The 13,281-nt window shown below is 53.4% G+C and overlaps 1 protein-coding gene across 4 annotated transcripts in view; it reads left to right on the top strand.

Moving 5' to 3' along the window:
* Positions 1-501: 501 nt before the first annotated feature.
* FOSL2 (FOS like 2, AP-1 transcription factor subunit) overlaps positions 502-13,281 on the top strand; it is a 25,256-nt gene continuing 12,476 nt past the window's right edge. Inside the window, exons 1-3 of one of the 4 annotated variants that reach the window (XM_081796991.1) lie at positions 502-1,457; positions 3,980-4,033; positions 12,196-12,447. In XM_081796991.1, coding sequence (XP_081653117.1) covers positions 12,211-12,447 — 237 coding nt within the window. In that variant the 5' untranslated portion in view covers positions 502-1,457; positions 3,980-4,033; positions 12,196-12,210. Of the gene's footprint in view, positions 1,458-2,409; positions 2,518-2,593; positions 3,613-3,979; positions 4,034-12,195; positions 12,448-13,281 lie in introns of those variants that run through there. The other 3 variants (XM_081796990.1, XM_081796988.1, XM_081796989.1) reach the window with 3 other exon arrangements.

The raw sequence follows: 13,281 nt of genomic DNA, 5'->3' as shown, positions 1-13,281 counted from the left end.
GTGATTTTTTTGTAAAACCCGGCGCCGAGGCCCGCGCGGCCGCACTCGGGGGCCCCGCCCGGCGCCCCTTCCCAGGGCGGTGGAGGGGGAGGCCGCCGCGCGCTCGGGAGCCGGCAAGGGAATCCCTCTCCCTCCACGTCACCCGAAAGCGAGGGAACCCGCACTCGCGTCCTCTAACGCAAATGACCATCTTTGGCAACGTGCGCCAATGGAATAGACCAAGGGCGCTGGGCTCGGGGGTGCGCGGGGGTGGGGAAGGGCCAGGGCCCGGGCCGCCTCGGCGCCCCCAAGCCGCGCCGGCGGTCCGCTCGGGCCCCGCCACCGCCTTTCTTCGCCGCGCCGGGTGTGCGGCTGGCGTCAGCGCGGCCGGGAGCCGGGGCACCGAGGGGAGCGCTGCGCCCGCCTCCTCCCGCGCCTCTTCCTCCTCCTCCTCCCCCCGCCTCCCCGCGCGCTCCTCCCTTGCAAGGTGGAGTCTGGGGTTGACGTGAGTGAATCCACATGGTACAGGGGCTGGAGAATAAAGAGTGTGGAGTTGAACTCGTGCCATTGTAGTGACTCATCTCGGGCAGAGCGCAGGGGCTCCGAGCGAAGCGACGAGCAAGTGAGCGGCGCTCGGCGGGCCGGGGAGCGAGGGAGAGAGGCGCGGCCGGGCGAGGCGGCCCGTCCGGGAGCAGGCGCCGGGGAAGGGGTGCAGTCGGGCGCCGCAGCGGCGGCACGGGCAGCGGGACCGCGTCCCTCGCAGCGCCGGCTCGGCTGGAACCCCGCGGCCCGGGCGCAGGCTACCTTCTCCCCGCAAGTGTCCGAGCCGCTCCGAAACTCCGGCGGCGAGTCGGCCACAGGAAGTTTATTCTCAGCTCCTTTTCTAAAAGGAGGAAATAGAAGTTTCTCCCGGCGGGCAGCCTTTCTTTTCGCCTTTTTTTTCTTTTTGCCCTGTCTGAAATCGGGGGGCCCCCGGACCTGGCAGGCGCGATCCGCCGGGCTCTTGTTCTTTTTTTAATTTCCAGTTTTTGATCGGGCGGTCTGTCCCGGCTGGGCTCCGGCTGCGCGCGGGAGCGGGAGGGCGCGCGCAGGGGAGGGACCGAGGGACGCGCGGACTTTTAGAGGGAGGGACCGGGTGGCGGTCCCGCGGCGCTCGGAGAGCAGGAAAGAAGTGCAGCGCGAGGCGCTCGGGAGGCACGGTTCCCGGGCTGTCGCCGCCTCCCGTCCGCACCCGCCACCGTCGGGGAGAAGCCCGGGAGCGAAGACTAGAGCCCGAGGCGCGGCCGGCAGGGAGCGAGCGCGCAGCAGCCGGTGCGCGGCCGCGGCGAGGGCGGGGGAAGAAAAACACCCTGTTTCCTCTCGGGCCCCCACCGCGGATCATGTACCAGGATTATCCCGGGAACTTTGACACCTCGTCCCGGGGCAGCAGCGGCTCTCCTGCGCACGCCGAGTCCTACACCAGCGGCGGCGGCCAGCAGGTAGGTGCGGGCCCCGGGTGCACCTGGCGGCGCGGGCGGACCCCCGCCCTCCTCTCGCCGCCACTGCCTCTTTTGCTTTCTTTTCCCATTTTTGGCTTGGCGAGAAAATTCCTACAGGGTCACCACTGCAAGTTTTGGATTTTCGTGTTGTCCTGCCCACCCTTCTCCCCCCACCACTTTCTTTCTTTATTTCTTTCTTTTCTTTCTTTTCTTTCTTTCTTTCTTTTTTTAATTGGACCGGGGAGTGGGCTTGAAGAGCCGGCAAACCCTTTTCCTCACACTACATCTTCCCCAGACAAGCTCCTGGAATTGCAGCCTCCCTTCTCAGGAGCCTGTTAACTCCTCTCCCAGAAATCCCTCCCTCCTCTCCCCTCACTTCTCCGTGGTGGGCAAACAAATTTTTGCACCCACGGGCCTCTCCCGACATCCAAGGACTCTGTTCCTGTGGGAGAGCCCTCTCCCCCTCTTCCCCTGCTCTCCATCAGTCTTAATTTCTGAAAGAGGTTAGGGATTCGGAAACATGGTTGGGCTCTTCCAAGTAATCCAGAGTGAGGGCGAGGGTTGTCGCTCTGGGAATAGGTGCGAAGGTCAGGAAGGAGGAGGTCAGCCTTGATAGGCTCGGGGCCTGCGCCTTTGTGCCCCTGTGCCCATCCATCTCCTGTTAGGGTCAGAGAAGGAGCTTGTACTGCCACCAGAAGGGGCGCCTTGAGGTTCTGGGGGTGGGGGTACCTGGGGCAAGGACGCCTGCAGAGAGAAGTGGTGGGGGGGGGAGGAAGAGACCTTGCTTAGGCTCCTGGGTGGTTCTGGAAGCGGAAAAACAACTTGTTTCTAAAGCAGCCGGACTGGTTTGCACTGGAAGGATTGTGCATGCGTTCTGTGTCTATAAATACCAGAAAGGTGCTGGTGGGGTGTCTGCCCTCTGCAGCGGCCTCCCCACCCCCCACCCCCCCAGGCTTCAGAGGGAGCTGGCTTAACAAAGAAGGCCACTACAACCTGAAGCCCATCTCGGTCAGGATCTGCGGAGTCTCTAGCCAAGTTGGCTGCAGCAAGAGTTGCCCGGGTAAGGCGGTAGCCTTGGCCTCTAGAAGCCAGCCAGCCAGGAGGGGCTGGGGTGGGCTTCCCCGGGAGGGGTGGATCCTGCCAGAAGATAAAATGGAAACACGGCTCTCTTTGGGATCTGAAGAGGGATACCTTGTTCCAAAGTGATCACCCATACTTGGTGAGTCCCCAAAATGGCTTTTCTCTATCTCCCCTGGTGCCCCCATAAGCACCCACTGCAGAGAACCTAGTCGGGGCATTGACGGTGCGTTCAGTGTACCCTTAATAATGAGCCCCAAGGTGATGAGCCTTAAATCTTGTTCAAAAAGTGATTTTGTTTGCTTTCCAGTCTCGTTGGTGGTTTTAACTGAATCCAAATATCATTAGGCAGAGGGGGTCAGAGTCATTTATACCCTTGCCCTTACTCTCCAACGCAACAAGCTGCCAAAACGTCCTTCTCCTCCTCCCTGAATCTGAAAGAGATCTTTTGATATCTTGTCTGTCCCTTTTGCTGCCGTTTTCGTGGCAGTTATCACTGTAATATGGCAATCTTGCCGCCTGGCTTTGCTCAGACCCTGGGGCCTGAATGGGAAGTCAGACCGGACATCAGTGCCCCGATTGAATAATCTGTGTCACTAGGGCTTTGAGCCCAGGATGTGAGCAGAGGCAATTCCCTGTTTTGGAAGAAAATCAGACAGGAAACCAGTGCTAGGAAGAAGGAAGAGAACTCAGTCCAGCAGGGTGTAATGGGGCCTCATTACCGAAGCAAAAAGCAGCTGTGGGCTAATTCCTAGCATGCTGTAACACATGAGGATTTTGCAATTAGTAATAACTGGTGCACGGGCTTCTTGCATATACGCCTGCCTGTTTGGCCCTGCAGCTTGAGTGAGGTGCCTTTCAAAGCAGAGGGATTGGCAAGGTAATGCGGCTTTGGACAAGTTTCTCAGCCTGTCCACTCCTGGGGAGGGGGTGGACGGGGGGAAGGTTTTTCCATCATCTCTCCAACTTGGAGCAAAGCTGTTCTGTGGTCCTTAGGACTGACTTGAGAGGCTTTTGTTACTTCACAAGTCTGCGCTAGGACCCCACCCGATCTCCCACCGGATCTCTTGGGCTCAAGGTAACTTTATTACATACCAGATACAACTTGTAATGACTTTATTTCTCTCAGCTTCCTTTGCGGGGAGGCTTTCCTGGCATTTAGTGCCGGGCCTTCCACCTTTGTGGCGTCTCCATGGACCAGTCGGTGTAAGAAAAGAGGGTTCTCTGGTTTTCCCTTGGGCCAGTGAATATTATATTTTCCTCATCTGTTTGTTTGTGGGGCCTGATATTCCCAATAAGTTTGTTGCTGTCTATTCAACCCAGAACTTCTCTCTAGCTTAATAAAGCTTGATTTTAACACATGGCCGTGAGTTCCAGGGACTTTGGAGGGGTGGGGGGGGGGGCAGATAACTCTTGGTTAAAACCACTCTTCTTGTATATGGCAGGAACTCCAAGCATGAAAAATATTTCCTGTTCCAGTTATAGTTTTAATCTAAAAGGTTGGTCATTGGTGATTTTGTTTTGTCTGTAATCGTTGCACACACTTCCCCCTCCTGGTCTTTTCTGTTTATTGTTGTTGTTTTCTCTCTCTTCTAACTTTCCTAGGAAAACACCTCCCAGATATATGCCCTGCCTGGCTGCCTGACTATTACGGTTTCAGGGCCTGAGCGTTACGCAATCGGCCAGTTGCACAAACACAGGTCATTTCATAACTTGTTTTCATCAGCTGGGCCCCCTTTTAATGAAAAAACAAAACAAAAACAAGACCCAGAACTTTTCCAAGGCTGCCATTTGTCTGTTCCTCCGATAACTTGTGAAAATAAACCAAGAGGGACAATTCCTTTCTGGAATCAAGGAATACCAGACTAGCTCTCTTCTTCGGCAACCGCCCTTTCCCAAGAGACAGACAGACAGACACACATATGCATGCATGCGCACACACACACACACACACACACACAAAATTCCCCGGAGTGAACTTTTGCCAACTGTACCAGGCTGGGACATTCCTCACATCAAAGAACTTTTACCAGAAATGACTGTGATTCCCAAGTCAGTCCCAATCACACCTCTCTAGTGCCCCCTACGGGACATTCTTAGAAGAACTGTCTGGGGAAGGTATTTTTCCAGCCCCAGACACTGTTAACTTGGTGAGTCTTCGGAATTCTTAGGATTTTTTTCTTTTTAATTTGGGACAGATAAATGCCATATATTTAACAGCGGTTAACTAGGAACTGCTTGACTTTGAAATGCAGTTTTAAAAAAAAATTTGTTCTAAATAAAACCTGGTTGAAAAAGGAGTGCTTTTTTTTCTTTCCCTGTTTTGATGTTTGTCTGTTCTTTAGGATGCCAGGAATTCAAATTCCCAAGGCTTGTTTTCTTGATGTGTTTGTATTAGGACACTGAGGATTGTTTGGGGAGGGGGCCTTCAGAATTTGTGGGAAGGTGGGAGGTGTATATTAAGGGTTTGCTGCCCCCCTCCCCCCCCCCCGGGTTTTTTTGTCTTTGATCTTATAGATGTTGTAGATTAGGATCAAACGAAATGTTATCCCAGGAATTTGTCTGTTCTACTGATTCTTGATGGTGGAAGTCAGTGTCACTTTTTCATCAAAGTGAATGGGGTGAAGTAGCAGTCATGTATTGTCTGAGCGGAGGTTGAATTTTCCTCTCCAAACCCAAGTGCATTGCCATTGCTTTATTTCTGCCTGCCTTATTGTTCAAGGTGAATGTCAAGTTAGGAGCCTCGGGGTGTTTTTGTTTGTTTCTATCCTTTTTTTAAAAAAAGATTTATCTTTTTGAGAGAGAGAGAACACGAGCGGTGGGGGAGGGGCTGAGGGATAGGGAAAAGCAGGCTCCCCGCTGAGCAGGGAGCCTTACGTGGGGCTCAATCCCAGGACCCTGGGATCATGACCTGAGCTGAAGACAGACACTTAACCGCTTAACCGACTGAGCCACCTAGGCGCCCCTTTTCGTGTCTATCGTGATGTAAACACACCAGAACTTATACATCCAAATCACTGTGGTGCCTTTTGTAATCATTCCTGGAGGAGACTAACTACTTAACTGCTATTACTCAGACTCGACGTTTGACAACTCCTCTTTTGGAATCACCTTCAGCAAATTCTTTCAAAAACCCTCCCTGCTCACAAGTCTTTGTCCTTTGAGGCTGAATTTTGATATTTGGAAGTTATCGAAAGATGTGACATATGAGGAATCAAGTCTGACATAGAAGGTCTGGGTGATCCAGCTGGGTCCAAAGTACAGTGTGACCCCGAATCATCTTGGTCTCCATCTCAAGAGTCTGCTCGGGAGAGCGGTCACCAAGACCAGGCACCTACAACAAGAGTAGGCACTTTTGCCATCTATACTTGAGATTTTTCTTTTCCTCTGTTAAACAGGAAGAAAGGTGCTGGCTTTGAGAATTCAGGAAGCTAGCTTTGTGCTCTATTTGTTGAGAGAGAGGGAAAAAAAATAGCATCATTACTTTGTGGACATGTCTCATCCATGTTGCATGCAGTGTCTTTTAATGGCCACAACATTTCAACATGACAGCAGCTGTGTGGTTGGGGTGAATAGATCTGTTCCCAACCCCACTTGGTAACTCTATCCCTCCAACTCACTGGGCCAGAGAGGGAAGCTAGGCGTTCTCTGGCCCAGCACCGTCTCTCCCTCGTGGTGACTTGGCCACGTTCACCCTGCTGTGGTTAAAGGGAAGATCAGATGCCGTGTCCTTCCACTGAGTGCAAAAGGGGTACACAGAATAGTGGGAATCCCACCCCCATCAACCCCACCCCTGCCGTGCTTTGGAGTGGGGTTTCTGGCCGGAAGGGCCCTGGCAGGAAAGAAACTGGGGAAACTGGATGGTAACTCCATACTGACCACTTTCTGTCCCCTGTTTTTCTTTTCTTCCTTGCTTTGCTTCCACCCTGGCAGTTAGGACGAGGGGGAGAGTGTGGTTCTTTCAAGTGAACCTGGGAAAGAGAGGAGGCTGACAGGAGGCCGGTCACCTGAGAGAGTGTTTGTGGACTGTAAAATTTGGGGGAATCCTCAGTTATTAGCAGCCATTTCCATTGTGATGCAAGTGACTTTCTTCAGATAGGAAAGGCTGAAGTGATATCCAGTGCAGACTCTCTGAAGACTGGTTGAATTCCATACAGAAGGCTTTGGAGAACATCCCCAGTTTAATAGAAATAGAGAACATTGGAGTCAAGCTGGACCTCATTCGGGGTGTTCTGGGGTGTTTGAAGCAGCAATTGCCCTTTCTCCTCTCCCCCTGAGTTAGTCTCTAGAGATTTTGGAACTTTTCTTTTCCCATGCTGTGAATTTTTTAAAAAGGGGTTCTTGGGGGGGCACCTGGGTGGCTCAGATGGTTAAGCGTCTGCCTTCAGCTCGGGTCATGATCCCGGGGTCCTGGGATCGAGCCCCGCATCGGGCTCCCTGCTCTGTGGGGAGCCTGCTTCTCCCTCTCCTTCTCCAGCTCCCCCTGTTTGTGCTCTCTCGCTCTGTCAAATAAATAAATAAAATCTTTAAAAAAAAAAAAAAGGGGGTTCTTGGGGCACCTGGGTGGCTCAGTCGGTTAAGCGTCTGCCTTCAGCTCAGGTCATGATCCCAGGGTCCTGGGCTGGAGCCCCGCATCGGGCTCCCTGCTCAGTGGGGAGTCTGCTTCTCCCTTTCCCTCTGCCTGCCGCTCCCCCTGCCTGTGCTCATTCGCTCTCTCACAAATAAATAAATTTTTTTTTTTTAAAGGGGGGAGGTTCTTAAGAGAAGCCAGTCCATTTCCAGACTTGCATAGTCATACCTGCCTGCCTGCTGAGACAGGTCACAGGTATTCATGGGGTTCATGGCTTGAGTGCTTGGGGGCCCAGTCAGGAATCAATGTGATGCAGGAATGCCTGGCTAAGTGGATAGTCTGAGAACACTGACCCTCAGTGCATCTCAAATGCCATTTCTGCCCAGCTCAGGAATATCTGGGCCAAGCCCTGCCCCATCCATGTCTGTAGGAAATGGGAACCCAAACCCTACTTCCTAGACGCTTCTGCAAAAGACTATGGTTGTGATCCTCATTTCTGAATCCAAGGCCCAGCTGTCAAGTTCAGGAAGGTCATTTTTCCAAATCAGAAAGTGCTAGGCTGCAGGGACCTCTGTGCCCTGACGAAGCTGGGTAACTAGGGTGTTGTGTTCTGAGCTGTCTTCCTTAGGGACTCTGGGAACAGGACTGAACAGCCCCACGGCACCCTTAAATACGGGTGCTTCAGGATAAAGAGGGGTCTTTATGATGCCCACAAACCCACAACAAAGCTTGTAAGGGCTTGAACTTCAGCCTCTTGGTCTGGAGATTCAAGCTGGTGAGTGAGACTTCCTGAGTTAAAGGAAGAGTGCTCTCTCTCTCCTTTGTTTTGTTTTGTTTTTTGTTTTGTTTTCTTGTTCCCTCTATTTATTCTTTCCCCCCAACCTGAGCATTAGGAGAGGGAATGGTCCTCTAAAAGGGGGGGTCACCGAAGCACGGCCCAGGTATTTTTGTAAATAAGGTTTCATGGAACACAGGCACACCTGTTTGTTTACATTCTGTCCGTGGCGGAGTTGAATAGTTAGTTGCGACAGAGACCACGTGACCCACAAAGCCTAAAATATTTACTATCTAGCCTTTTACAGCCAAAGTTTGTCACACTCTGCTCCAGGAGGTCGGTGGGGGCCAGTTTGTCCTTTTATAGGCATTCTTGCCCACCCAGAAGTCAACAGGATGACACAGTCAAAGAAAGCATTTGGAGGCTTTGCCAGGCTGGAATGCCACCCAGCCCTCCGGCATCTTCCATCCTGTCCCTGGAGGAGGAGCTTCCAGAGGCGCTGGAGAGCCCCAGGCAACTCAAGTGAGGTCCAGGGTTCCCTCCTCTATCCCCCCTCTCAGCACATACCTGGTGCTGTGGCAGGGCTCACACGGCCCTCGTGCCTGCAGCCCAGAAGCCCTATCTTGGCTTCTGTTCAGTATTAACCCTTCCACGGAGAACCATGACTCCTCTCAGCATGATGTTTGGCCGATTCCTGGGTCTGTTGGCGAAGAAGAGTGCCCGGCTGACTCCTGGGACCACAGACTCCTCGCCTCACCTCTTCTCTCCTACTCTAGGGTAGCTTTCTGAATAATACCTTTGGAGGGGAGACAAGTCACATCTGCCAGATCTCCTTGAAACGTGTGCAAGCGTCTCAGAGAGGCTCCTGGAGGAGACAAAAGCCTTCTTGAGCACAGCCCTAGTCCCCTCTGGGGATAGGACCTTGTTTTCCATGCAGTTTAGGACCAGCGTGTTACCCAGATGGCTTTACCTCCCTCTGAAACAAGCTGTGCACGCACTTAGAGGCAGTCATTACCTAGTGCCTTGTTTTTACTGCTGTCTTGTTTTGTCTAGACCCAGCTATTGCTGCAAGGAATCTGGCTGAAGGCCGGGGAGCACATTCTGGAGACCCAGAGCGAGGGCCCTGGAGGGCCCCCAGGGGGCTGCGAGGCATCCACTTATTCCCAAGGGATCTTAGCCTCCCAGCTGTGCTTCAGGTTTCCTGCTTCCCCTAGGCTGAAATGGGAGCTCTTTTGTTTGTTGAGATGAGGAGTGAATTTCTTGGAGGCTTTCCTGAAAGAAAAGCTGACAGTTCCCACAGAGGTGGAGGGTCACGTTCAGCCCTCATGCTGGATGCCTCAGGAGTTCTTCAGACCCAGAACCGGACTTGGGGAGAGAAATGGAATAAAAATGTTGGGTGCTTCCCAGGAGCGGGAAGCTGGCGGTTTTTCCTAGAGCCACCCCCAGCAGAGTGCAGAGACACGGTGATGAGGCACCATCATGGCGGTGGCGGGAGTGATTTTTTTTTTAAGATTTTATTTATTTATTTGAGAGAGAGAATGAGAGAGAGAGAGCAGGAGAGGGGGGAGGGGCAGAGGGAGAAGCAGACTCCCCGGCGAGCAGGGAGCCCGATGCGGGACTCGATCCCGGGACTCCAGGGTCACGACCTGAGCCGAAGGCAGTTGCTTAACCAACTGAGCCACGCAGGTGCCCGGCGGTAGTGATTTTTGAGGACGGTGCCACCGTCCATTTGTTTGGCGCGGTGTTTCTCAACCCTGGCTGCACGTTAGAATCTCCTCAGGCTTTTTTTTTTTTTTTTTAAATACCTTATCAGAACCCCACCCCAGACATGTTATTTTAGAACTCTAATGGTGAGGCTGACTCCGACGTTGGTGTTTTGAAAAGGCTCCTCAGAATATCCTAATGGGCAGCCACGGTTGAGAACCACCGGTGTGCTTTTATAGCCAGTGATTATAAGTAGCTACTTATTTAATCCTCATGACAGTGCGGTGAGTTTGATGTTCGGATTCTCCCTCCAAGATGGGGAAACAGTCCTCCCTGATTCTACAGAGGCCTCAAATCCAGGCCTCCTGCTGCCTCCCCCCCCCCCATCCAACAGCCCAAGAGAAGCGTAGCTGTCTGGGCCTTTGTGCTTCTGCACACTCAGCCACACGCCCGAGCTTTCAATACTCTGCCTCCTCAAGGCCCAGCTCAGCTGTCCACGTTTTCTCCTTGAAGATCATTTCCCACCTGGATTCTTCCTTGTTCACTGCATCCTTCCTACCTACACACACACACACACACACACACACACCAGCTCAGTCAGCTCCTGATAAAAAGCCGAGTTGTCTTTGCCTTCCAAGATGACTCAGGATCCTTTGTACTGGGCAGCTCTTCTCTTAGAATTCCAGAATCCATGGCACCGGTAACTTCACAGAATCCCAGGATTCCTCGCACTGGTGGCTGTCCTCATGGAATCCCAGAATCCCTTGTGCTGGGTTGTGCTTTCTTCTCCAAACGCCCTTGACCTGGGGCCCCGGGGCAGTCTGGGAAGTGAGGCAGAGACATCCCTCCACCCAGACTGGGGTCAGGCAGCTGGTGGGAAAGAGCAAGGACGGGGCCCCAGCCCCCTCAGTTACAGTGAGGTGCTCTAAGCTCCACTTTATTTTCACAACAGGAACCCAGGTGTCGTCTGTCACCAGGGACAGAGACAAGGGTGGTGTCAGCTGGCTTTGCTGCTAATATTTCTACTCCTGGTTGGTCTGACCAGGCCAAGAGACGGGGGAGGCTATACCCCCATGCTAGTGATAGCAAGATTTCATCTGGGGTCAGACCTATGGGGCCTCCTGGGGGAGAGGGACGGTCTGTAGGGACTCTTGGCAGGGATGAGCTGATGCTCTGAGGGCAGTAGGGGTGGGTACCAGCAGCACCTGGGTCTGGGTTTCTAGGAAGGAAAAAGCAATGCACAGAAGCTTATGTAGCACCATGATTGAGAGCCCTGTCCTCTTTGTCAGGCTGGACTGCATTTGAATCCTCACCCCCCCCCGCTGCTTAGGAGCAGGGTGGCCTTGGATAAGTTACTCAATCTCTCTGCGCCTAAATTTCTGCCTCTAAAATGGAGATAATGGTAGTTCTTACCTCACAGGGAGAATTAATCAGACAATTGAGGTGAGACTCTACCACGGTGACTGTCATTTAGTGCGTACTCAGTAAGTGACGTTATTATTTTCATCATGTCACCCGCCAGGTTGGGGAAGAAAGAATTTGCAGAACCTTTGTGTGGAAACGGGAATCACCTGAGGATGAGGGCTCCCTTCAGGGAGCTTTCCTCCTGAAAAGCTGGAAGCCAGGGGGGCCCTGGGGGCAGGGAGGTCCCTCCCTTCTTCCTCCTCTCACTTTCTAGTAGCCGGCCCTGAAGAAAGGCCAAGACCAACTGCTGAGGAGCATGACCCATTTTAGTGTTTCTACTCTGTCATCATCTTATATTTTAACCAACTGAGCCACCCAGGAGCCCCTTTCATCATCTTATATTTTAAATAGAATGCTTCCCGCAGTATGTTCCAGAGAGTTCTGCAACACGCTCTGGGCATAAATTAAGAGTCGGAGAGAAAACTCTGAGCTAACAGCACTAAAGTTTCGCACAGACACATCTATGAACGCAGATAGATACGTAGGTAGGTAGAGACGCAGTGTGTCTGCTCCAAGCAAGATGGCGGTTAAGGGCCAGGAGGAGGACGAGGACTTAAAGGGAAGTCTGGCCACAAAGGCTACCACTTTTCAGTCCCATGAGTCGGAGGGCACCTTTTCATGGACCTGGCCTCACCCTGGATCAGGTCATAGCCCCATCCTGCACCTATTTGGAAAGTAACAAAAGCAGGCACAATAAGCTTCCTGGTGATCTTTGTTGCCCCAGAGCTGTTGGTATGCAAATCTCCTCAAGGGCTCCCAAGCCCCAGTACCCTGGGGGCTAATTGGCAGGTGACCCAGAGGCTCGTGAGGACAGGTGGGGAGGGCTGCCCTGCAGATGCGGGCATAGCTAGCCCCAAAGGCCGCAGGGAGGGCCTGCTGAGTGTAAGTGGCTAGGGACCACATCTGTCCTCGAAGTCATTTGCGGTATGATCACGTTTTCACGAGCCACCTGGGGACAGAGTCCCCAGGACCTCAGGGGAACAGATCTGCCCTGGGGCCTCAGGAATAGTTAAGATCCCCCTGATTCTTGGATGTCCAGGGAAGCCCACCCAGTGTTCTGACCTTGGCCGCCCTCCAAGCACTGGCTCTGCTCGCCCTCTTCTGCTCCGTACTTATTGGCTCAATATGATTTTTTCTCCTCATTGCAGAAATTTCGGGTAGATATGCCTGGCTCAGGCAGCGCCTTCATCCCCACCATCAACGCCATCACAACCAGCCAGGACCTGCAGTGGATGGTGCAGCCCACGGTGATCACCTCCATGTCCAACCCGTACCCCCGCTCGCACCCCTACAGCCCCCTGCCGGGCCTGGCCTCGGTCCCTGGGCACATGGCACTCCCGAGACCTGGCGTGATCAAGACCATTGGCACCACCGTGGGCCGCAGGAGGAGAGACGAGCAGGTAGGCCTCAGATCAGGGTAAGGCAGCCACATGGGTGCCTTTCAGGGCCTGTAACACACAGTGTTTCTCTGTGGTCTGCTGGGGAGCCGGGTCGGTGTTCTGGGAGCACTGAGGAGAAGAGGCAGCTCGGGACCATGGGCACATGACCCTTCCTCATGGGAAGCGGAGCCGGAGGCCTGAGAGTCAGGCCTGGCTCTGTCATCTTGCTCATGTCCCTTAGGATCCCTGAGTCTCAGCTTCCTCAGCGCAAAATGGGGATAATGGTGCCTGCCGGACAGGAGTTGTAGCCTCGCAAATGAGACCACGTGTGGAAAAACACACTGTGTGTGGCGCGGTGGCCGCAGATGGGAAGGACTGTTAGGACCTGCCTACACCGATGTCCTTCCCCGATCCTTGGCAGAGGGGCTGCAGGACACGCAGCCAACGAAACCCTGGCGGGGAGTTTTTGGGATTAGCCCTTCATTGTCTCCTGGTGTCTGGTGCAGGGGAAACGCTCAGCAGACCTGAAGGGTCACCCTCCAGGCCCACAGTACTTGCCTTTCCTGCTCGGCGTCCCAGGCCTCCAGCTTGAAGCAGGAGCCCATTTTACATACCTGGAATGCCCGTTCCAGAAGTGTGGTGACTCTGGGGTCTTTCGAGTCTGCTCAGCTGCTCCTGCTGACGATGTGTGGTGGGGGGCTGGTCAGATGTCGGCTTTTTTTGCCCTCCAAGGGCTCAGCTTTGAGAAGGAGTCCACCTGGCAGGGAGGGACATGAGAAAGTGTGGGCCGTTGCTCTCTAGACACCATCTACCAGTACTCAAAGGCATGTCATCTCTATCAGTAGTGAGCTAGGG

This window comes from Leptonychotes weddellii, chromosome 10, assembly GCF_054177405.1.
Source record: "Leptonychotes weddellii isolate Sample4059 chromosome 10, ASM5417740v2, whole genome shotgun sequence".
Taxonomy (NCBI): Eukaryota; Metazoa; Chordata; class Mammalia; order Carnivora; family Phocidae; genus Leptonychotes; species Leptonychotes weddellii.
This window is presented reverse-complemented; position numbering and strand designations above follow the sequence as displayed.